A 25474-nucleotide genomic window follows, 5' to 3' on the forward strand; every position below is an offset into this window, starting at 1 on the left:
TCCAAAGAGTACTCCCATAAAGGAGAGACCTGAGCCCTCTCATCTGTGTCCATCCCTTCTGCCACAGTTTCATCCCTGAGGCTACCCTGGGCTGGGCTGAGAGGACCAAGGCCACGGTGTCAGTCATGACTGAGGAGCTGAGAATTTTCATTCCACTTTTCTAGTTCCAAAGGAGGAGCCCCAGGTGGCTTACATGCCTAAACCCAGTTAACACCTGTGTGCCCTAACACACACACACACACACACACACACACACACACACACACACACACACGATTAACAATTCAAAATAAAAACAAGTTAACAAGGGGCGGGGAGGAGCAAAGACAAGAGAACTAAACAGGCAACACACAATTACCAAGAAGTAGATAAGTCAAAAGATTGCTGGAAGAGCCCTATTTTCAAGTGATGATGAGCACTGGCAAAAAGGAGCCCAGATGAACCTCCATAAGCAAGGAGCAAGCAGTGCTTAAAGTAAAGTGCCGTTTCCTGGCGCCCACAGAGCCGTGTGGTTGTCTTTGGTAGAATACAGGAGGGGTTGACCATGGCCTCCTCCCGCGCAGTGTGAGATGATGCCTTTCAGCATCTTCCTATATCGCTGCTGCCTGATAGAGGTGTTTCCCATAGTGTGGGAAACATACCAGCAGGGATTCAAACCGGCAACCTCTGGCTTGCTAGTCAAGTCATTTCCCCACTGCACCATTAGGTAGCCCAAGCAGTGCTTAGGGGTCGCAAAAGGAAAGAAAGAGGCCCTCTTGCACATTCCTGCCTATCACACTCCGGAAAAGGTGGCAAAAGGACCTCCTCGCATCTTGAACTTACCTGGCAGATAGGAAGGAAGATCTCCTACTCCTGATTCAACATCGCAGCTTGAGGCTAACTATTGTTTACATTGGAATTGGAGGTTTGCAGCTTAAGAGGTCATGGAAGAACCAAGGGAGGGTGGGGAAAAATAGGGGTGGTGGAATTGTCTAGCTCGTTTTCTGGCTACTGGTCTTGAAGCTACACACACAATCCCCATTCACATGTTACGTTCACCTCATGTGCAAGCTGCACACAGTGTATGCAGACACAGATGTGCATGCATATAAAGGTAAAGTGTGCCATTGAGTCAATGTCGACTCCTGGCGCCCACAGAGCCCTGTGGTTGTCTTTGGTAGAATAGAGGAGTTGTTGACCATTGCCTCCTTCCGCGCACTATGAGATGATGCCTCTCAGCATCTTCCTATACCGCTGCTGCCCGATAGAGATGTTTCCCAGTCTGGGAAACATACCAGCAGGGATTCGAACTGGCAACCTCTGGCTTGCTAATCAAGTCATTTCCCTGCTGTGCCATTAGGTGGCTTTGCATGCATAATCTCAGTTATTAATGTTACATTCAACCCATGTTGCATGCAGAAGGTTCCAAGTTCCCTCCCTGGCAGCATCTCCAAGAGAGGGCTGAGCGAGATTCCTGCCTGCAACCTCGGAGAAGCCGCTGCCAGTCTGTGAAGACAATACTGAGCGAGATGGACCGAGCGTCTGACTCGGTAGAACGCAGCTCCCTATACCATAGTACACCGCTCTGTGCCCTGAACAGGAGGAAAGCCTGTACCCAGGCTCCCTTTTAAAATAAAGACATGCATGGAACATAAACAGGACTCCAGTAGGGGTTGGCCACCCCTGGCACGCATGCCAAGACTGACAATTTATTTATTTATTTGATTTGATTTCTAAATTGCCCTCCCCAAAATGGCGCAGGGCGGCTTACACAGAGAAATAATAAACAATAAATAAAATGGCACATCAAGGCCGCTAGCAAACCGGTTACAAGCCAGCCAGCCGAGGCGGAAGAAGCGCACAGGGAGGAGTCTAGCTGGCCCCACCCCTGGCACCCACACGAGGGACGTGGCTGGGGTGTGTGGCCAGCAGTTCCTGGGTGCCAGCTCAGGACTTGGCTCGCCACGTCCAACATGTTGCGGACCCCGGGCTTCAGGAAGGCTGGTTCCCTTTCCCTCCTATGTTGGCAGCTCTAAGAGCAGGGCCATTTGCTAGCTACACCAGAATGGTGTCGGATGAGCCCAATGCCCGGCCGCACAACCATGGCGCATGGGGCCGCAGTGCGCTCCTGACAGCCAGCAGCCCCCCAAGCAAAGGGCTGGGGAGCTCTCCCTCATCCCGTTGGCCACCTGGGGGGGATGAGTGGGCTCTCCCCACACTCAAGTCTCCTTGACGAGGCAGCTGGAATTTGGGTACGGAGAAGCTGCTGACGAAATGCGGTTTTCAAGGAAACAGAATCTGCTTTCTCAGGATTTCTCCTTTGCAGAAGTCTCACCAGCTAGAGAGACACAAAGCGCTTCCAGTTGCCGGGCATTTACATTTGCATTTAAGGCGGCTTCTGGTTCAAAACGGGGAAACGAGGTGGGTTTAAACGTGGCTGCTGTGGGGCCACGGGGGAGGGGGAGCCAGGCAAAAAGCAGCCCGCGGGCAGAGGCACCGCTGCTCAGATGCTCCAGGGGCAAGCTGGGTGCAGAAGCCTTCCGAGGGCGTGTGCATTTGTTTTGGACCAAGTGGAAGATGTGCTGAATGCGGCCCACTCAGTTCATTTTGGAACAAGTGACCAGAGCTTATTGTTCATTCAGAGCGTGTTCAAGCTGAGGCCATGTCAACACCCTCGAAAACAGCTGCTGGGGGCAAACCGTCCCACAGAGAGCCCTCCAAACAGAAGGGTCGCCTGTGGGAGGGCGCTTTTGCCCCAAGACTCTGGGTGCCCTCTCCACCCCCAGCACAGGACCCCTCCAGTGACTGTTGCTGGTGTCGATCTTGTGTTTCTTTTTAGGTTGTGAGCCCTCTGGGGACAGGGAGCCATCTTGTTTGTTTGTTATTTCTCTGTGTAAACGGCCCTGGGCCATTTTGGGGAGGGCAGTATAGAAATCGAACTGCTCTGTTCTGTATAGAAATCGAACAAACATAATAATAATAATTAATAATAATAATTAATAATAATAATTAATAATAATAATTAATAATAATAATTAATAATAATAATTAATAATCTTTTTCTTCTATTCTGCTATCACCTGGTATTTCTATGTCAATTATTTTTAAATTGAGAAGAAAGAAAAACAAGTTAAAATAATCGACATAGCAATACCAGGGGATAGCAGAATAGGAAAAAAAGAAATAGAAAAAATCACCAAATACAAAGATCTACAAATTGAAATTGAAAGGCTGTGGCAGAAAAAGACCCAAATAATCCCAGTGGTAACTGGCGCCCTGGGTGCAGTTCCCAAAGACCTTGAAGAGCACCTCAGCACCATAGGGGCCACAGAAATCACCATCAGCCAATTATAAAAAGCAGCTTTACTGGGAACAGCCTATATTCTGTGACGATATCTATAATAATAACAGCAACAACATTGATAATAACATTCAGCCATCCCAGGTCCTTGGGAAGGACTCGATGTCTGGATAAAACAAACCAGTCAATAACACCTGCCTGGCTGTGTAAACAAGACATAATAATAATTTCCTGCAAGTGCTAATGGAGTAGCTTTGTACCATTGGTCTCTATGGGGAGCATGAAACCCAAATGCACGAGGAATAATACAAATGTTATTTGGCCAAATGAGTAATGAAGTCATCAAAAATGAAGATAAATGGATTACCACCACTCTCGATTATCTTGCACAGCTTTGATGGCTTTGCAAGAAAAATAAAGTCACCTACTCCAGCCTGCTAATATAAAGAGGTTTCCTTAGCATTCCCTGCTTTGGACGACAGCACACAGGCTGAATCCCTGCCAGAGACCCCTCAAGTCACCAGTTCAAGATACACTAGCCTGATTTCAGACATCACATGTTTGTCTGAATGACTGTACCTGTGTTCATTTTTAAAAGTGACCCTGGATACAGGCCCTTCAAATGCATAGCAATGTATAGGAAGGGGGGGCGGGTTTCCAACATGTGAATGCCTGTACCTGTGTACAGATCTGTACATTGTACACTCACTGTACAAACAGTGAACATGACATGTGAATGGGCCTACTGATCTCTAGAGTTTGATACTTTTGTGCTCCAAGTTCAGACAGATATCTAGGGATACTAAACTCCCCCCTTCTGCAGTGTGCTTTAAATTCCCAACCCCTGCTCACATAAGAGCCCACTGGATCAGGCCCAAGGCCTATCTAGTCTAGCACCCTTGTTTTCACACAGGAGCCCATCAGATGCCTTGGGAAACCACACAACCAGGCGATTAAGGAATGGCCCCTCTCCTGCCGCTGGTCTGCCATGAGGACATGTCCTAACCATGAGGACAGCCTTTGTCTGAAGAAATATTCTGTACTTGGGGAGAGATTCTGAACAAGCGTTGGGATGCCAGGGTTCTGAATCAGAGGAAATCTCTCCAGACACAGTGGTGGTAGTGAGTGGGGCAAAAACGGCATCCACACAGGGACTGAGTTCCCAGCACACTTCCACGAATGCAAGGAATCTGTGGATGCTGGACAGCACCCTTGGGGATCGAGAAGCACCTTTAATGGTGGAAGGTTGCTTAGAAATCCCCAAGCCACAGCACAACTGGGTGTTTTCCAGACTATGATATTTGCAACGGGTAAAGCATTGCAAAGTGTGACGGAATAGGGCAACTGTTTGAAACCGAGAGTCAAACTTTGTTCAGTGCTTGATTGTAGGCTGGTGGCCATTCATATTTTCCGTCCACTGCAACGTGTTTGAGGCAGGAGTGTCCATATTCTCCTTGAAACATGTTGATCTGCCCCTCTCCCAGAGGCACTCTAACCCCGGGACCCTGGGGCCCCAGTCCATGGCCTCCAAATGGCGGGGGGGGGGCCTCCTACAGCCACCCTGCACCGAAGTGCCATTTAAAAAAAAAAAAACAAAGCTGCCTCGCGGCCGAGGGGTGGCTGCAGGGGGTGTGAGCTGAGTAGTTGATCTCCTCTCCCCCCAGCAGCAGCAATAGGGGGAGCAACCACTGGGCGTGCCCTCTCTGCCCAGCACAGCCATAGGCTTGCGACGATCTTTTTCTTAACTATGCAGGCGCTGGGCGCGTAGCTGCTGGGCAGAGAGGACACGCCCAGGGGCTGCTCCTCCCATCGCCGCCACGGGGGGGGGGGAGGAGGTCAACTCCTCATCCCCCCCCCCCGCAGCCACCTGGCAGCTTTGTTAAAAACAACACCACAGCATGTAAGGTTAGCCACAGCAGGAGGCCCTCTGGGACTCACGGTGGGGGCATCTGCTGGGGGGCCTCACGGAAGGGCTTTTCTGGGCACCAGAATAATCTAGGTGCGCCCCTGCCTCCCCCTGCTCCATTTGGGCTGATGGAGTTGCGGGGTGTGGGTGTGTGACGTGATTTTTTTTTTGTTTTTAAGAAATTCTCGGCTGTCTTGCGCAAATCCACCAGCAAGGGGAAGCACCATTCCAAAACTAATCATTGCATCGCTGCAGCCTTGCGCAAGTGATTTCAGCCATTCTTTTTTTAAAATCTCATGGCAGAGAGGGGCCCACAATAAGAGGAAGCAGCAGCAACCCCAGAGGAGGTGGCTGGCCAGCCCTGGACCTGCACCTTCCGCCCCTGCCTGCCTGCCTGCTTGCCTGGAGGCTCCGCTCCGCAGGGCTGGGGGTGACAGGCAGCCGCTGCCCGGGAGGAGGCCTGGCTTCTGTGCCCTCAGCCCTGGGGAGAGAAGCAGCCAGCCAGCCGGGCAGCAAGCGTGCCGCCCCTGAGCCATTCTAGTGCCTAGTGTGAGGCGCCTTACATAGGAAGATAGGAAGCTGCTATATACTGAGTCAGACCCTTGGTCCATCTAGCTCAGTATTGTCCACCCAGACTGGCAGCGGCTTCTCCAAGGCTGCAGGCAGGAGTCTCTCTCAGCCCTATCTTGGAGATGCTGCCAGGGAGGGAACGTGGAACCTTCTGCTCTTCCCGGAGTGGCTCCATCCCCTGAAGGGAATATCTTGCAGTGCTCACCCTTCTAGTCTCCCATCCATATGCAACCAGGGCAGACCCTGCTTAGCTCAGGGGACCAGTCCTGCTGGCTACCACCAGACCAGCTCTCCTTACACTAGGCACTTGAATGGCTCGGGAGCGGCCCACTTGCTGCCCGGCTGCTTCTGCCCTGGGCGCACGATGGATCCAGGCACCTCCAAGGAGCAGGCACCTTGGCGTGAGCCCGGCGGAAGCCCGGAAGGTGGAAGCCCCACCGGTGAAGCCTGGTAGGGCTTCCTGCGGCAGCCACAGCAGCAGCAGCAGGGCTTCAAAGTACCCCTTCACAAGGAAGACTTCAGTGGCTGGAAACATGTGTCACAAATGCAGGGGGTGGGGTGGTGAGGAGGGGAAGGAGACAGGCCATGTCAGAAAGGCAAGGAAAAATGGCATTGGGCTGTTGTGGGGCAAAAGGAGGGTGAGGGCTCGCTCTCTCCCCCCACCGCTACACACACACAGTTTCTCAAACTGGCACATAGTAAAGATTCAGCAGTCAAATAAAAGTTATTTGAGGAATGAAAATAACTGCTACTCCACACCAAGCTGAAATGGGGCAAGCCTCCCTACCACAGAAAAATACTACTTTCCTGCAACCCTATTACAACGCTATAGGGCCATAACGCATCAATAAAACCCAGATAGAAGGCATCGGAAATATGGACGGCACCAGATGACAACCCAGCGACCGCGATGTCAAAACACGGGCAACGCGGAGGGGCACTTAACGGACACGTTACAAATCCGTTGCAGTGTGTACTCTGGAAAACGCCCTGGAGATCTCGCAGGAATCCCTGAGAGTTCACACAACCCAGACCTTGATATGGCAAAGCAATTGGGACCGCCTGCTGCCAAGGGGTTTCTGCCCACTTGACAAGATCATTGGAGGGGGCTCTGCTCTGGGTGCAGACAGTGAGAGAGGCTCAGCTGCTGTGCACACGGGACAGGGCCTTCTCAGTCGTTGCCCCCGGGCTGTGGAATGCTCTCCCTGCTGGCATCTGCTCCTCAGCCTCCATCACAATTTTTAGAAGACAGGTAAAGACATGGCTCTTCACCCAGGCTGTGAAGTGAGTACAGTAGTTGTTACTGCTGCTGTTTTGTGTATTACTGTTTTATATAGGTTTTTATAGAGATATATTTATATGTAATAGCTGTACTTTTTATATTTTAACTGTGCATTGTTTTGATAGTATTATAATGAAAAGCAGCATATAAAGCAAATAAATACATACATAAATAAAATTCCTAGGGGTTTTTTGAGTGTGCAAAACTTGACAGCCACTTGACAATGAACCTGGCCCCTGGATTTGCAAGAGGTGGAACAAGGTTCTAAATGAAGGCTGCACAACACGAGCTGGTAGATTTGGCCAAGAACAACTCGAGGGAGTTGCGAGCCTGGACAGTGTTGCTCTTCTACCCAGAGAGGGAAGCTGCTGCTACTGTGCAGACTTTGCTCTGATTCCAGTAGAAGAGGCAAGCCAGGGAATTGGGGCCCATGCACCTTCCTGCCCTCCCAACCTGGGTGGAACTGAATGGCATTTTTGCTGGTTTTAATGGTCCGAATGCTCCAGTCATTTGTTCCTCATGTGTCTCAGTGACCCTGGGCAGCTGAAGCTGCCTGAATGGCTTTAAGAAGGGCTTGGACAAGTTCATGGAGGACAAGTCTATCAGTGGCAACCAGTCTGAAAGCTATAGGCTACCCCTAGAGCCTCAGAGGCAAGAGGCCTCCGAACGGCAGTTGCAGGGGAGAGGAGATGCCCACACCTCTTGCTTGTAGGCTTCCTAGAGGCATCTGGTGGGCCACTGTGGGAAACAGGATACTAAACTAGACAGGCCTTGGGTCTGATCCAGCAGGGCTGCTCTAACAGGGCTCAATTCAGAATAAATGCCTAAGATCTGGATACGTCTTAAAGTAGGCTATTCTAAGTGGATCAGCCTAGACCGGATCCCTTTTCCTTCTGTGTGGCCTCTTCCCCCCCACCTTCTGCTGTGCACATGCAAGTTAGAGAGTAGTCCAAATATTAGTATTCAAAAGGGGTATGTGAGAAGAAAATATGGACTGTCTGGCTCGATCCCAAAGGATTCTCTCTTCCCTCCCCACTGCCCCGCCAATGGGAAAATGTACCAGACAATTTGCATTATACTTTTCAAAGGAAGTTTAAATACATATAAGGCCTCCCGCAGTGTCAAAAATGAGGAGAGCCATACAGCAAAAGTAGGTACCGAGTAGCAGTCCAGAGAGGGAGGTGGATGGGAACAGACATTCTCCTGCCTGTCCCTGTTAACTGGGTCAAGGGGCACCTTTCAAAGTGGCGATTACGTCTAGCAGAGAGGAAGGAACTGGGCCCATGGCTTCCCAGCTACTGTTGCCGGTGTCTTTTGTGTTTTTAGCCTGGGCCACCTTTGGAAACAGGCAACAGTCTTCTAATTATAATCTATGGAAACCACTTTGAGAACTATTTGGTTGTTGTTAAAAAGCAGTATATAAATAGTAATGCTGGATTTTGATCTTGACAGGAAACTCTGCTAATATGCCCGGTATCTTGTAAAACCCCGGCAGATTTCCTAGACTTCTCTGAAATAAAAATCCACCAGATTTTCCCTGCTGGCACTTCCAACTCCGCACCTTGAGTGCAAAAAGAGAAGCAGGCAGGGGAATGAGTGCAGTTTGAACTCTGCTCTGCATGCATGATACTGGAAGTTCCTGCCTCGACTAGAGTGTCATGTTCAGGCCCAGGACAGCTCTAGAAGGGATATGCTTGACCCTTGCCCTTCATGGCTTATTACATCTAGTTATTTAATAACTAATATTATTCAGTTTGGTCCAGTAGGTTCTAAATGCCTCACAGAGAGGGAGTGGTCCCAGTTCCATTGAAGGAAGCCACTATTCGACCACTCCTAGAGAAACCCAGTCTGGACCCAGAGGATGCAAACTACTATAGACCTGTGGCCAATATGCCCTTCCTAGGCAAGGTGCCTGAGTGTGTCGTGGCTGACCAGCTCCAGACACTCTTGGAGGAAATGGATTATCTAGATCAATTTCAATCAGGCTTCAGGCCTGGCCTTAGAACAGAAATAACTTTGGTAGCCCTGTGGGCAGACCTGTGTAGAGAGAGAGAGAGAGAGAAGTGCAACCCTGTTAGTTCTCTTGGATCTCTCAGCAGCTTTCACTACCTTCGGCCATGGCACCATTTTGGATAAGCTGGCCAAGTTGGGTGTGGGACGCACTGCTTGGAGGTGGTTCCCCTCCTACCTCGAGGCCCGTTCCCAAAAGGTGGTGCTGGGGGGTTACTGCTCAACCCCTTGGCAGTTATGCTTTGGGGTTCCATTCTTTCCCCTATGCTGTTTAACATCTACGTGAAACCGCTGGGAGAGGTCAACTAGAGATCTGGCCTGAAGTGTCATCAGTACACAGATTACACTCTCTTGTATCTCTCTTTTTCATCAGATGCAGGTGAGGCGGTGACTGTCCTGAATCAATGCCTGGATGCAATAATTTATCTATCATATTTTTATAGCACCCAATATGTACATCTATAAGCGGTGTAAAACATTTAAAATAATATTTTAAAATCAGCACAGATTAAAATATACAACACAACTGAAACAGCAGCATACTACAGTAATAAAAAAACAGTAGCAGAGAACTATTAAAACAAATTATTAAAATTTTAATTAAAAGCCTGTGAGAACAGTTGAGTCTTGAGGGTCTTCCTGTAAACCAGGGTTTCTCAACGTGTGGGTCCCCAGATGTAACTGGACTTCAACTCCCATAATTCCCAACCAAAGGCCACTGGGGCTGGGGATTATGGGAGTTGAAGTCCAATAACATCTGGGGACCCACACGTTGAGAAACCCTGCTGTAAACAAAGTAGATGCTCTTATTTCAGCAGGGAGCATATTCCAAAGGCCCAGGGCAGCCACAGAGGAAGCCCAGTCCTGAGTTGCTACCAAACAAGCTCAGGGCAACTGTAACTGGACCTCTCCAGAAGATTGTAACAGGCGGCAGGGTTCATGACAAAGGAGATGCTTTCTTAAATGCCCTGGACCCAAGCTATTAAGGACTTTATAGGTAATAACCAGCACTTTGTATTTTACCCAGAAACATATTGGCAGCTAGAGCAGTTCCTTTAAAACTGGTGTTATATGTTTCCATCGAGTTGTCCCAGAGACCAATCTGGCTGCCACATTCTGTACCAATAGAGGTTTTCAGACTATGCACAAAGGCAGCCCCAAGTAGAGTGGATTACAGTAGTCATGTCTGGAGGTTACCAGTATATGTACCACTGTTTTAAGGTCATTTGCCTCTAGGAATGGACGTAGCTGACATATCAGCTGAAGCTGATAAAAAGCACTCCTGGCCACTGCCTCAACCTAAGAGCAGGGAGAGCTTTGGGTCCAGGAGAACTCCCATGCTACATACATGATCTTCCAGGACAAGTGTAACCCCATCCAGAACAGGCAAACCATCTCTCAGGTCCTGACCACCCCCCCAAACCCCACCCACAGTTAGTATCTCCATCTTATTTGGATTCAACTTCAGTTTGTTATCCCTCATCCAGCCCATTACTGCCTCCAAGCAGGCATTTAGGGAAGATATGCCATTTCCTGATGAGGCCGACATGGAGAAATAGATTTGGTTGTTATCAGCATACTGATAACACCCAGCATCCAAACCTCCTGATGATCTCTCCCAGAGGTTTCACGTAGATGTTAAAAAACATTGGAGATAGTATGGAGCCTTGTGGAACTCTACACTTCAGATCTCACTTTGCAGAACAACAGTCTCCAAGCGACACTATCTGGAATCTACCAAAGAGTTAGTAACAGAACCACTGTATAACAGTGCCACCCAATCCCACATCCCTCAGGTAGTCCAGAAGGAGACCATGGTCGATGGTATCAAAAGCCACAGAGAGATCCAAAAGGATCAGCAGAGTCACACTCCCTCTGTCGATAGCCAGTTAGAGATCATCCATCAGGCCAACTAAGGCAGTCTCAAACCCATAGCACACACGGAAGCCAGTTTGAAATGAGTCTACATAATCTGCATCATCCCAAACTGCGTGGAGCAGAAACCACCACCAGCTCAGTCACCTTGCCCAACCATGGAAGATAAGTAACAGGTCTGTAATTAGCCAACTCTGAGTGTTCCAATGCAGGTTTCTTCAAAAGCGGTCTAATAATAGCCTCCTTAAGACAAGGAGGCATCCTGCCCTCCCTCAGAGAAGCATCTATAATATTTATCAGAGCCTCTCCGATAATACAATTACCAGATGAGATGAGCCAAGCTGGACAAGAGTCAAGCTTGTGCCAGCTCCTATCATCCAGGTTTCAGGTTATGTTTTTTCTGACATGTGTTTTCTGAAAAGTTGGCCTAGTTGGTTTGGCTGTGTTTTTGACTCATTTTTTCAACGAGTTTACCAGATGTGGCTTCGCATTGTACTGTCACTTATGGTACTAAAAGAAGTGAGGGAGGGGCTTGCTCCTCCTGAACTTAAAACCTCTACTAATTTGCATAGTCCTGCTTTTTGGAGTCATGTGGGTCAAGATAACCCATCAGTCAGAAGCCCTTGGACCCAGAGCAGCAGAGAATTGTTTTTTTGGTTGGTTTTTGTGTGTGTTATTTCATGTGTTAGTGTTTTTAACCTGATGTATTAATGCTGTGTTGTGAGCTGCACAGAGAACAATTTGTTATGGGATGGCTAAAAAAGTATTAATATAATATGGAAGCTGGCTTGAGTGGGCTCAGTTCTCCGGCAAAAGTGCACTAGAAAGCTCTCAAGCGACCTAAAAAATTGGACAAATGTCTAAAAGTTTAGAGTTTTCATTTTAATTTGTTTTATGTTGTAAACCACCCAGAGATGTAAGTTTGGAGCAGTCTACAAATTTGAGAAATAAAATAAATAGAAGTGTCTAAGTTTCAGCACCCTGTACTGTGTGATAGTGACCTGTAGTTTGTAGCTGGACTCAATTTCTTGAGTTGTCTGCCATGCATGCATTTTATTCATTCTCAGTTGTGGATAGTTATTTGTTCCTCTCCAATCAAGACTGGCTTTCAGAGACGCTGACAATTAAAAGACTATTACAGCTATAGTTGGATCTCTGGAGGTTTGATGTGTGGACAGTATTGCTTACCAGCAGGAGGTGTTTATAGCATGCCATAGTAAACACACAGAGTTATAAGTCTGGTGCCTGGAGAATAATAACTGTGATGGACTATTTCTGAGCAAACATGATAAAAGACAGGACTGGCTCAGAGTTAGCTCTCTGTTCTTCAGATATAAAATAGCATTATTCATCAGCTGCCTGTGACCAGGTCTTTGTGTAGATCTCCTGTTCCATTAATGCAGGGTAGCCAACCACAGGCTCTCCTGCTACTGCTGGACTGCAAACCTCCTATAAAGATGGCTAAGGATGATGGGAGTTGTAGTCCAGCAGCCAGAGGACCTCAGGTCAGCCACCTCTGCATTAATGTATGCTAGTGAATCTGGAAAGTACAGGACATTCTTGGAAGCCTGATCTATTTGCAAAGCAGGAAGGCATGGAAACATGGCCCTCAAGGGAGGCATCCGGTTCATTCCAACTCTGGCCCCTGGGAAATAGTAAAAATTACATTCTTAGAAAGTTGCTTTGAGGACCTGGTCAAGAGAGGGAACATAAGTCTAACAAGTAAGGCAACGTTTGCCAGCTTCTGACAGGCCATGGAACACATGAATAGCTATTTTGACTTGGCTCCTCACAATGGTAGTACCGAGATTGCCAATTGTAACCCAAGAGGTTAAGAGAAACACAAATAGGGGAGAAGAAAGCAGGTCTCTGCAGATGAACAGCATAAGGACTCCTGCCCTGTATAGGCCTCTAGAGAAGCTGCAGGTCTACCAGCAAGCAGGCAATGCAAATAGGAAGGAAGATGATCAGGAGCAAGGACTGGGTGCACAGAGATGTTCACCTTTTGCCTCCATGGATGACCCTAGAAGAGGGCTGCTCAACTTCGGCCCCTCTTGCTGATGTTGGCCTACCACTTCCACAATCCCTGGCTGTTGGTTGCTGTGGCTGGGATTATGGGAGCTGTAGTCCAAGAATAGCTGGGGGGCCTAAATTGAGCAGGCCTGCCCTTGAAGATGCTGCAAAGGAGGGAGGCAGTGTGGGGCTTTTGGTTCTGAGAAGCCCCTGGAAAGGATCTTTGGCAGATGATGTCTGATCCAGAAGAGCACACACACATACGTCCGCGCAACAGAGGGATGAAAGGAACCACAGTCTTCAGAAGACATGGGCTGTAGCTCAGGAGGAAAAAATCAAAGTAGATTTTTTTGGGGAACAGAGTGTTACATAATTAAAAGGTACAATACGCCATCAAGTCGATTTCAACTCCTGGTGCCCACAGAGCCCTGTGGTTGTCTTTGGTAGGATACAGGAGAGGCTGACCATTGCCTCCTCCCGTGCAGTATGAGATGCCTTTCAGCATCTTCCTATATCGCTGCTGCCCAATATAGGCGTCTCCCATAGTCTGATTTGAACCGGCAACCTTCTGCTTCTTAGTCAAGCATTTCTCCCGCTGTGCCATTAGGTGGCTGTGCTACATAATTGCCAACAGGTTTATAGATGAACCCAAGGGTTCTTCAACTTGGCCCCGCAGATGTTGGACTACAACTCCCATCCTGGCCAAAGGCCTTTGCAGCTGGGATGATGAGAACGGTCAATCCCTGCAGGAACACGACTTATACAGAACCATTGATCAATCCAGCTCAGCATTGTCTACACCGACTGCTCGAGGCTCTTCAAGGTTTCAGGCAGGAGTCTTTCCCAGTCCGGCCTGGAGATGCTGCCAGGGACTGAACATTAGAGATCTCTCTACCACCAAGCTACATACATCTTGGGACCCAAGTTTGAGAACCCCAGGGTTAATCCAACCGTCGACTAGGAGCACAGGAAGCAGCCGTATACCAAGTCAGACCATTGGACTAAACCAGACACACGGCTTGAGACCCACCAAGCTAAAGGCCCAGTATTGTGGCCTGCCCGATACCCCGACAACCTTTCATATTTTTAAAATCCCAGGTTGGCATGAAACACAAGACATTCTGAGCCCCAAGGAGGCTACCAGGCGTCTCTAGAAGGCAGCCCTGGGCCTGGACTACATGTGCAAGAGACTAGGTGCCAGAATCTGAGGTTCCAGGTGTGAAGCAACTTTCCTCCTCCACTTAAGAACTCCCTGCAGCTAGAAAGCAAGCACAGCAGGCACAGGACTGGGATACAACCTCTTCCTGTTAAGACTAATTTTCTATTTACCGGGAGCCCCCACCACCACCACCACAACATGGAGGGACATTCAAGTATGGTGATGCTCTGCCTGCCTTCTGAAGTGGGATAGTTCACTCTACCAGGCCTGGATTAAATGGGCAACCCTCATACCACGTTTATTCCATTTGATCAATTAAAAGTACCCTCAATTAACCAGACAGCATATTATCTTAACGGTTTAATACAAGGACAGCAAGATGCCAAACCTCAGGAGGAGGATTGCCTAAGAAGTTTTTCCTCCTGCACTACAATCACATGGAGACTGGATCAAAGAAATCTTGATTCACCCGCATGAATGTTGACCAATCACAAGGGCATTAGTCTGAGCTGAATGGGGGGCGGGGGGCTTGGGGCTGCTGTGTGGAGGCAGGTGAGCTGCACCCCCCCAGTATCTGTTCAGCCTCCTATTCTAGGAAGCAAGTGTGGTCTCCCCACAGCAGAGGGAAATCCTCACATCCAAGTGCTCTCTCTCTTGCGTCCAAAGGAAAATGACTCTGCAGGAGCTGCCCTGAACTTCCCATCTCTGAAAGAAGGAAGGACAAAGCAATAATGGCAGAAGGCAGAGATGCAATCAAAGAGTGTAGCCCTTGCAGTAGACAGACTGTTCTCTGCAGGCATTGGAGACTTTTTTACCCTCCCCAAAGAACTGGACAACGTGCCCACCACTTGTGTAATAAACCGGGGTGCCCCTTTCAGAAGCCACTTGCCACAGCACTTCTGTTCCAGCAATTTTGGTTTACAAGAATACATTCCACAAGGGACTCAGGATTTTCCCACCCAGGAGCCACACCTCCGTAAACCAGAGTTAGAACACTCTACACAATCCAACCAATCTCAGGGACAATCTCAGGGATCCAACCAATCTCAGGGACAAAAGCACATCGCCTGCTGGAATTTAAGGCTCTCCAGCTGTTGGACTACAGCTCTCATCACCCCCAGCCACAGCTCATTGCAGCACAGGATAATGGGAGCTGTAGTCCAACAGCAGCTCAAGAGCCTCAGGTTGATACTCCAGAGCTGGCCAAATTCCAAGCACTAAAGCACCTAGAAATGTAACCAACAGGAACATAGGAAGCTGCCATATACTGAGTCAGACCATTCGTCTATCTAGCTCAGTATTGTCTACACAGACTGGCAGCGGCTTCTCCAAGGTTGGAGGCTGGAGTCTCTCTCAGTCCTATCTTGGAGATGCTGCCAGGGAGGGAACTGGGAACCTCAGATGCTCTTCCCAGAGCAGCCCCTGGGAGTATCTTACAGCGCTCACATGTAGTCTCTGGTAGGAAGTAGCTCACACGTAGTCAATAGTGCCTGGACTAGGATAATCACCAGCAGAGTTATTATATTTGTACCAGGCAGACCCATTTATCTTCAAAGAGGATAAAGAGAAGCCCATTTATGCTTCCTCCCACAATGTCTGTCCCCAAGCCCAGTAATTTTTGTCAGGTGTCCACTGCCCGGCTCTTAATTCCAAATAAAATCTGATAAGACCTGGTGTAACTGCACTATAGATTTAAACTGCATTCACAGTTCCTTTTCCTCAGGAAACTGAAGTTCTGCAAGAGCAACTAAGGACACAAGATTAGGATCCTTACCACCCCCCCAACTACAGATCCCACTTAAAACCATACATTGATACCGACTGGTGCAAGCTTACTATGTAGACACACCCTTAGAATGGTACCCAGAGACTATTCTAGGAAGAACAGAAGGTCAGTGTGTATTGTGGTTAAAGAACGCAACTCAAACCAGGGAGACCCGGGTTCAAATCCATGCAGGGGCGTAGCAAGGTTGGAGTGGACCCAGAGACAAGATTTTAAAATTCCCCCCCTCACTGAAGCTCAGCTCATGAAGTAAAGCAATCTTAAATGAGACTGAATAGTGGTAACAAAAAGCATAGTAATTTTTTAAAAATATCTATCTCTGCAATGTGCCACAATTGAACATCATCCTAAATTATTTTTTAAAAGGTTTTGTAAGTTGTGGATGCTGCTGCAAATCATTTAATGGTACTAGAGAAAGACATGCTCTTCTGGTAGCTCCAGGTCTTAAGACTCACATCAATTCCGGGGAGTCAGTCATGTGACTTGCCTCTGGGGGGCCCCCAAGGCAGTGGGCCCCCAGACAACTGTCTCCCCTTGCCCTATTATAGTTACACCCCTGAATCCATGCTTAGCCACAAAGCTGACTAGGCAGAATTGGACAAGTTACCATTTCTCAGGCTAATCTAGCTGACAAGATTGTTCTGAGGATGGTGGAGGCTCTGTATAGAGCTCTGGGCTCTTTGGAAGAAAGGTGGAATAGAAATGCAGTAAACCCCGTGTCACAAAGCTGCCTTACATGGAGTGGTCCACCTGCCTTCGGCCATTGTGGCTGGAGATGATGACGCTGTAGTCCAACAACATATGGGGTCACAAGGTTAGGGATCCCTCGAACACTGAGACTAGCAGGGGCCCTCCAAGTTCTCTTGCAGACAAACCTCTTCCCATGCCTTACTACCTGAAGATCCTGAGTCTCAACCCAGGACCTTACACTGGGCAAAGCATACGCTCTGCCACTGAACTACAGGCCCATTCCCTGTTCTACTCATCTTGCAATACAGATAGATTTTACAGATCTAGAAGTTACCCACATTTGAGAGATTTCCTCTCCCCTGGAGATCTACCACAGGGGAAGCCAAGTTGAGTGTTGGGATTAACTGCTTTGCAGGCAGGGGGTGTTATCCATTTCACTTCACTGGTGCCTACCAAATCTTTCAAGAGTGGGTAGGTTAAAACTTAAATTTAAGAAACCAACAAAGGAAGACCAGCGAAGTCTCCCACACATTGTGATGACAGCCACACAATTAGCAATATATTTTTCCACAGAATTTTCAGAGTGCAAAAAGGGCTGACCACAAATATTTGGTATCTGATGTACTAATGCCCATGGGGCACAATTCACGACGAGTTCTCATGTGTACATGTTTTGTTCTATGCAGAAGAACATGGTTCCGATTTACCCCTCCTGCTGTGCTGTCACCCTTAATAGTGGGCAAGTTCCACAGACAGAGCTACACCACTTTATATACTACTTTTCAAAAGGTTTCCAAAGCGGTTTACATAACAAAATGAAGCAATGCACTGGCTCCCTGTCCCCAAAGGGCTCACAGTCCAAGAATACCAACAGCAGCAGGCTTGTGCATTTCGATTCAAGCACAAATCGATTTGTGCCCCAAAATGGCAATTTCAGATGATTTGTTTACAAATCAAAACCAGAATTAGACCTCCGATAATTTTTGTTTACAAATTGAAATGACCTCCTCTCCGATCCAAATTTTGTTTACTTCGGAAAACGCTTTAGAGCTCCATTTCAGCATTGCAATTGCATTGGAAATTGTCCTTTTTGTCTCTCTAGCAGCAACTGACTGAGTGTTTGTCAGAAGGATTAGCATAGCAGAAGATAAGATATGCAAAAAGGGACAAATGAAGACAATGATATTCCCTTGGGCGATTTAGTTAAGAGAAATGCAATGTATTGTGATGCAATTGTGTGCTGAGAATGAAACGATTAAGTTGAGTTGAGAGCAGCCAATCCATTGTCAACTCTGTCTGGGCTGCTGAGATTGCAAGACTTCCTTTCCTCCCCCCCCCCCCGTTTCTCCCTCTTTATTATTTTGTGTGTAATGATTAAGATTCTACATGCCCTGTCCTGTTTGCATTTAAAATATCTAAGCCCTTGCAGAAAACAAAACAAATTAACAAAATGCCAACAAGGACACTGCTCTTCAAGTCTCTTTCAAGGTATATGGGAGGCACAAGCTATTATGCTTGGTTAAAACAAAAAGCATACACTTGCTGCTGGGTTATTATTAACACACTGGGAAGTAGCTCTTCTTTTACAATTGGACCAGCTCAGAGTGCATGCAGTAATATTTTAATTTCTGAGCTCTGATGAGCTTAATTCCAAGCAGGTATTCAGTTTCTACACTTACAAGTAGGGTTACCAGATGTTTGAGGCCAATGGACTCAAAGGGGCAGCCCTACAAATATAATATTTAATATGAAATGTCAGTTTGGGTGTTCCACTCAATTTCCTGGAGAGATCTTGAAAAACCTTATTTCGGTTGAAGACCCAATCAGCTCCATACTTCGGCTCCTGCCCAGTTGCTATGTAATTCCACATAACTAAGTTCTCTAATTGCCTGCCACCACCAAGACACCCATGGAATTGGCCTAAGGGCTGCTTTCTTAGGAACTGTGAAAGTTGGAGTGTCTTTGGGGCAGATAGGGGTCTGCTGGGGCAGAACAGTGGCTTGGGTGCAAGTGCCCCAAGGGGTGCCTGCCACCACCCAGACTCCCATAGAATTGGCTGCTTTCTTAGGATTTTTTTTTTTACATTTTATATCCCGGTCTTCCTCCAAGCAGCCCAGAGTGGTGTACTACATACTTAAGTTTCTCCTCACAACAACCCTGTTAAGTAGGCTAGGCCAAGAGGGAAGTGACTGGCCCAGAGTCACCCAGCACGTATTATGGCTGAATGGGGATTTGAACTTGGGTCTCCCCGGTCCTAGTCCAGCACTCTAACCACTACACCACGCTGTGTAGTGTGGAGTGTCTTGGGGAAGAAAGGGGTCTGCTGGGGCAGAACAGTGGCTTGGGTGGAAGTGCCCCAAGGGGTGCCTGCCACAACCCAGATTCCAGAGGAAGAGGGCAAAGGGCTGATTTTTTGTGATTTGGGGAAGTTTGAGTGTCTTTAAGCTTTTCCTGCATTCGGATTTGGTACAAATAGAAACAGAAAAAAAATACAAAACACACAACCCTAAACAGCAGCCACGGGAGAGTTGGAGTCAGTGTTCCCTCTAACAGGGATTCCCAGATGTTGCTGACTACAACACCCAGAAACCCCAGCTGCAATGGCTTTTGCTTGGGGATTATGGGAGTTGTAGTCCACAACATCTGGGAATCGCTGTTAGAGGGAATACTGGATGCAGTGCTGGGGATGGTCTCCCCTTGCTGAATATAAAGAGAATCACCCCTTTAAAAAGGTACCTCTTGGCTCTGTTAGCATGGGTAATAGCCCATGGATTCTGCCTCACAGTAGGGCCCCCTTGACACACAGAGTTCTTCCCATTTACCCTGACTATGCAGGAGACTGACAGGTGCTGAATCGGGGCATACGTGGTTAGGAGTCCTGCCCAAAGCCACCCATTGAAGCCATGGCTGAAACCAGGCAGGCCTCCCAAGGCACCAGCTGGTACTTTCTTCTCATTCCCCATCCTCTCAATCTTCCCGAGACGTTGGACTGTAACTCCCATCACCCCCTGCAACAATGGCCTTTGGCCAACGAATGATGGGGGGGCAGCCCAACATCTGGCACACACCAACGTGTTTACAGTCAGCTCAACAGCAGCATAAAGGGACCAATCATCCGATCTCTTAGCTTGCCTAGATAAGGTTAAGGCAGGGAGATGTTTGGCCGCAAGTTGTCACGGCCTCTTTATGCCCCTCATTTTTAGCAGGCAGAGTATTTTGCAGAATGATCCTATACAACAGTAAAAATTCCCCCAGGCTCAGAGCAACTCTCCCCCCCCCAACCCAAGTAAGCAAGCAGAGGATTGCAGCCCAGAGGTTGTTTTTCCTGCATCCATTGACATCACTCAATTGCTTCCAGTCTCCGAGAGTTTTTCTAAAAGTCGCTTTGGAGGCTGCTGCGCTTATTTTTAATGGCGAGAACAGCAGCGCTCTCGTGTTTATCATGTGAACACCGCTGGGTCCCTGGGAGAATGAAATCATTGTTGACACCACATCCTAAGTGACATGACAGTTTTGCAGCACACCGAGGAGAGGTTCACCCGCAGGTCTGTCAGACAATACCTAACCGAAAGTGGTGAAGAAGCAGCAGCAAGCAACTAGCAGAAAACATCATCCCCTTTAACAGAAGAGTGCCAAACTGAAGTCAGGGATGAGGGAAACGTTTTTATGCCCAAGATGCTGAACAAACAGCCAGAGCTTGCAGCCAGGACTTGACTGTGGCTTAATCTGTGTATTAAAAGACACAGAGAAGACTGCTTTAGAGGGCTGGAAGCCGCTGATCAGCAAAACCCAGAGGGAGCGGGGTGGGAGAATTCCGGCAAGAACGCATCCACACCAAGATTTCAAGAACGAAGCATCCGTGTGACCAACGGCTGAAGTAGCCAACAGTTCTGCAGTCAGAAAGGGAGCAGTTGCAAAGGAGGGCCAGGGATCCCAAGCAGAAACGCAGGAAGAGCCCCGATTTAGAACAGAGAGAGAGAGAGAGATCGAAAAGGAGAGAAACCGGGAAAGAAGGGAGCGCAGCAACAATAGGAGGAGGAGGGGAAGAGCGGCTCCCAAGCGGTGACGTAATGGCCGACAGCAGTCCTGACGACCCCAGCCGAGGCTGTTGCTCCTCTACTCTGGAGCTTACAGGGGAGAGGGCTTGCCGCGATCTCCAGGCAGATAAAGCGGAGGAGCTTTGCCAGCGACTTGCCCTTTCGCCAAGGGATCAGCCGCCGCCGCCGCCCCCCAAGGCTTGCCGAACCTTCCCGGGCTCGCTTCCCCACAGCAGCCGGGCAGGAGCACAAACAACACACCAGCCAGCCAAGTTTTTTGCAGATGCACCAGAATGGGGTAAACAAGAGACACAGGCGCGCACGGCGCGCAGAAGAGCAGCGGCGGCGGCGGCGGCGCGCGCGCGCGCAAGCGAGAGAGCGAGCGAGCGAGAGAGAGGAGGCGTGCCCGGGCCGCTGGCTGGCCGTGGCCAGCGCCTCCGTGCCCAGCCAGCGGCCAGCCCCGGGCCGGCCGGCCGGCCACTTACCTCGGCGAAGTAGAGGTTGAGGAGGCAGACGGTGGCGAAGAGCAGGCAGACGGGGGAGCAGAAGAGGAGCCAGTGGGGGAACGGCTGGAGGCGGCGGAGCTGCGGCGGGGCGCCCTGGAGGGAGCGCTGCAGGTAGGAGGAGAAGAGCACGGTCCGGAGGGCTGCCCAGAGCAGGCAGAGGAAGAGGCACACGGTGCGGTAGCTGAGCCGCTTCTCGCGGCAGTAGAAGAGCAGCCAGAGCTGCAGGTAGGCGAAGAAGAAGAGCCCCGCGTAGAGGCCCGTGTGCAGCAGGGTCAGCGCCAGCTCCACCGCGAAGGGGATGCTGCTGCTGCTGCTGCTGCTGCGGGTGGTGCCGGCGGCGGCGGTGGGCTCAGCCCCGCTCTGCCCCATCGCCCCAAACACAGGCGGGCTGGGCGTGCTGCAAGCGCAGGAGCCGCCGCCGCCGCCTCACCGCTCCATGCGCCCCGCCACGGGGCAAGCGGGCGCGCACAAGCCCCCCGCGCGCTGTCCCGCCGGCCCGGCTGCAGCAGCGCCCGCCGCTCCTCGCACCAAGGCGCTGCTGCTGCTGCTGCTGCTGCTCCCAGGAAACAATCAGCTGAGAACCCAGATTATTTCAGGCGCTCGCTCCGGACCACGCGCCGCTCCCCATTGGCCGCCGCGGCGCCCCGCCCACGCGGCCCCTCGGCCCGGCCCCCACTGGCGGCCCGGCCCTGTCGCTCAGCTGAGCAGACCCCGCCTCCCCTTTCATCCCCGCCTCCGGCTTGCCAGCGCTCGTTTCTTAGGTTGGCGTCGCCCGCCCGCCTCGGATTGTCGCACCATCGCGCTCGCCGCCGCCGCCGCTGTGCCTCTCTTGGCTGCTTTGTGCCCCCCCCCCGCCCCCCGTGTGCTTGTTTTGCCTCCTTTTCTCCTCCTCCGCCCACCCTGCTTGCGGGATCATCAGCTGAGCCGCAGGAGGAGGGAGGAGGAGGAAGAAGAAGAGAGGCAGGCCTGCGCGCGAGCTGCTGCGCATGTGAGGGGCGAATGAGGGCTTGCTTTGCCATTGCAACAAGCAAGGGACTTCCACGCCACTCCAGTCCCTCTTGCATGGCTGGGCTGCTGGGGGCAAGAAGCGGGCGGCTCGTTGCAAAGGAGAAAACGCGCCTAGAGAGAGATCCCGATTCGAAGCAGAATCTGGTTCGTTCCCGTGCATTTGGTTGCTGCTGGTAGCTGAGGATCGCCTCCTTCCTTCCTTCAGTCTCCTCCTTCCATCCCGCTCTGCGCACCCCGGCTGCTCTTAGGGACTTATTGCATAAGTCTTCGTAACTTCTTGCTAGAGGGAGAGCAAATTGCCGGCTGCTTTGCTCGCGCCTTATAGCTTTCTGCTCGTCCTTTTCGATCAGAGATGGCCTGTGCTGCTGCTGCTGCTGCTGTCCCATCGTGATCTCAGCCCTGCCTCTGCTCTGCTGCACACACATTGGTCTCTAGAAAGAGGCCCCATTGATCGCAAGGAGGAGGCGTCTCCCGGGTTGGTGGTGTGCGCAGAGGGGTCCTCTCAGCCAGCTGCATCTCTTGTCTGTATAGGATCCCCTGTTGCTAAGGGGAGTTCCGCAGGCTTCTTTGCTGAGGACAGCCAAGCCAACAGCGTCCCACCTTTTGCCTAAGGGAAATGAGAATGCCCATGAGTTGCCCTTCAGTGGCTGCTTAAGGGACCAGGCTCCCTGCACGTGGCAACAACACTGGAGAACTGAGCTGTGAGCCTGAGCATGGATGGAGGACACATTTGCAAGAGGGGCTGGGGCGAAAGTGAAGCCATCCGAAACATACCACGTGTTTTGTCTTGAAGACTGAGGAGGAGGTAGGGAGCTTGTTTGGGGAGTTAGGCAACAGCACAAGGAAGCATCCCATAATAATATCAAATTGGTGGTAGACCGATTCTCCATGCACAGCTTACCACTGCAGAAAAGGAGAGTGTCCATTGTGCAACTGTCTAGAAGAGGGCGGCACACAGAGGAAACCCCCTCGGTGAGTCAGTGTCCGATCCTTGTCACTCTTGTTTCATGGGAGAAATGAGCCAAGAAGCTGCCTCTGCAGTTGGGCGAGTGGGTTAAGGCCAGCGTCTTAAGCAGAAGTGCAATGGAAGAAGTGCTATGCGTTGAAATCCGTGGGACTTTCAAATAAACACGATTACATTGGGACGCGGGGGAAATATTTTAGAAATCACTCCCTGTGATTTCACATATGCCTGTGGGAGAGACTGCCTGAAAAAGTGGTGGGCTTTCCCAGGAAAGGCTAGAAAGGAACTTTTCAGAAAAGAGCCAGCGTGGTGTAGTGGTTAGAATGCTGGACTAGGACCGGGGAGACCCGAGTTCAAATCCCCATTCAGCCATAAGACTTGCTGGGTGACTCTGGGCCAGTCACTTCTCTCTCAGCCTAACCTACTTCACAGGGTTGTTGTGAGGAAAAAACTTAAGTATGTAGTACACTGCTTTGGGCTCCTTGGAGGAAGAGTGGGATATAAAATGTTAAAAAAATATATTTAAAAAAAATTAAAACTTGGGTGCCAAAGGATGCTTTAACAAAGTGGTGGAGACACTTTGTTGGCCAGGATGATGCCACACGTATGAACCAGTAGCATTCCTGTAAGCACTATGGCAGATGCCCATAGCATGGCCTGAGGCAGGTGCATGATGCAGCCTTCTTGCTGAATCTTTGGAGGGTCACTGTCAAGATGGGTGACTGCTTGGGAACCCCACATATGTCACATGAGGGATACAAGCATGGTTGCAGTTAGAGATGCGAAGGCCAGGGGGTGGGGGTGGGGTGGAATAGTGGGGGGGGGGAATCCCCATTTTTTTCTCAGAAAAAGAAAGAAAAACTCCTGGGGCCCCTGCAGTTTCCCCCCAGGCCTTCACATCTCTAGTTGCAGTCTATACACACTTACTTGGGAATAAGCTCCTCCATGGAACTCAGTGGGATTTACTTCTGAGTAATCAAGCATAAGTTTGCGTTGTGTGTATAGGGAGATGCTGAAAGGCATCTCATACTACACGGGAGGAGGCAATGGCAAACCCCTCCTATATTTTACCAAAGACAACCACAGGGCTCTGGACGCCAGCAGACGACACCGACTCGATGGCACACTTTACCTTTGCTAAATCGATCCATAAAATATATATCTCTGTGTGCCTTGGAGTGGTTCGCTTGAGCCAGGGGAGCCCCAACAACAGTGCAGGCACCAGTATAGGCCCAAATGTCCTCTTGTTATTGCCCAGATCGATCTTTGGGCCAAACTAGGCATGAGGAGGCAACCATATTTGTTTATTCACGTCTCCCTTATCAGGTGAAGTGGGCAGCCTGGTTTTTAACATCAAAGGAGTGTGTGGTTTAGTGGGGACTGAGCCATCTTTCCTCCTCACACTTCTCCTCTGTGTGAGGCTTTTCTCCTCACCCAGCTCACTTCCAGTGTCTAAGGAGGGCTATGAAAAAAGTGCCTGGGATGACAAACAAAGCTCAGGTGGGAGAGGCAGCACGGGCTTTGGTCCTCTTCACCCCTGTGCCTTCTCAGGGGGTTAAATTAGACCTCCCGCTAACGGCGGCAAGAATCCTCTACGCTTCCTGTTGGAAAACAAATCTGACCCCGTCTCTAGATGATTGGCGTCTCAAACTTTGGGATTATGCATCAGTGGCTAAAAGTACTGCATATATTAAGAACAAATCTGAAGATTTTTTTGCCCTCAGATATGTGAGCCATTTATTCAATATAATATATCACAGGGTTTGGTTCCTCATCCAAGATTTGGTTTCTCTTTGTTGAGAAATTTAATGTAGATTGCTTTGTGCAGATACTGTAGCAGGTGCACGAATTTTGTTATTGTTCTTACTGTGAATTTTCTTGGTTTTGCAACCATTTATCTTTCAGATTAGAGAAGTGGGGGAGAGAGATGGTGGTGGAAAGAATTCAGGTGGATGTATACAGATTGTAATGGAAATCTTTGTAATTCCTTTGTTTGGTTAGTTCCCCCCCCCTTCCTTCCTTCCTTCTTTTCTTTTTCTTAGTTTCTCTGTTTATATTATAGATAAAATAATAAAAATAAATAAAAAGTAGACCTCCCCCAATTCCTCCCATATTATTTAGACACACAGTAGTGCCTGCGTAGTTAAGGTGAGGTGTAAAAACCAGCCCACCATTATAAACCCCGACCATTCTATTGGTCATAAAATCAAAACTTTCTGTCCAGTCCACCTGAAATTTGACATGGTGACAGATGTTGCCTCCTTTCACAACAACTAGATGACAGGTGTTGCCTCTTTTCCAAATTCAGTACAGATCTGCTGAAAAATGATCAAAATGCAGTCAATTGAAAATGGATCTCTAAGAAGCTTTAAAAAACAACAACAACTTGTA

At 49.4% G+C, this 25474-nt stretch overlaps 2 protein-coding genes across 9 annotated transcripts in view; one reads left to right on the plus strand and one right to left on the minus strand.

Annotated features, from left to right (window-relative positions):
* Positions 1-21720, minus strand: part of GPR137C (G protein-coupled receptor 137C) — a 45119-nt gene extending 23399 nt beyond the window's left edge. Inside the window, exon 1 of the mRNA XM_053276754.1 lies at positions 21091-21720. Coding sequence (XP_053132729.1) covers positions 21091-21480 — 390 coding nt within the window. The 5' untranslated portion in view covers positions 21481-21720. The remainder of the gene's footprint in view (positions 1-21090) is intronic.
* Positions 21086-25474, plus strand: part of TXNDC16 (thioredoxin domain containing 16) — a 65428-nt gene continuing 61039 nt past the window's right edge. For 3 of the 8 annotated variants that reach the window (XM_053276697.1, XM_053276679.1, XM_053276741.1), the window contains exon 1: positions 22031-23091. The gene's annotated coding sequence lies outside the window, so the exon portion shown is untranslated. Of the gene's footprint in view, positions 21337-22030; positions 23092-25474 lie in introns of those variants that run through there. The other 5 variants (XM_053276689.1, XM_053276715.1, XM_053276723.1 and 2 more) reach the window with 5 other exon arrangements.

This window comes from Hemicordylus capensis, chromosome 1 (assembly GCF_027244095.1).
Source record: "Hemicordylus capensis ecotype Gifberg chromosome 1, rHemCap1.1.pri, whole genome shotgun sequence".
Lineage (NCBI taxonomy): Eukaryota > Metazoa > Chordata > Lepidosauria > Squamata > Cordylidae > Hemicordylus > Hemicordylus capensis.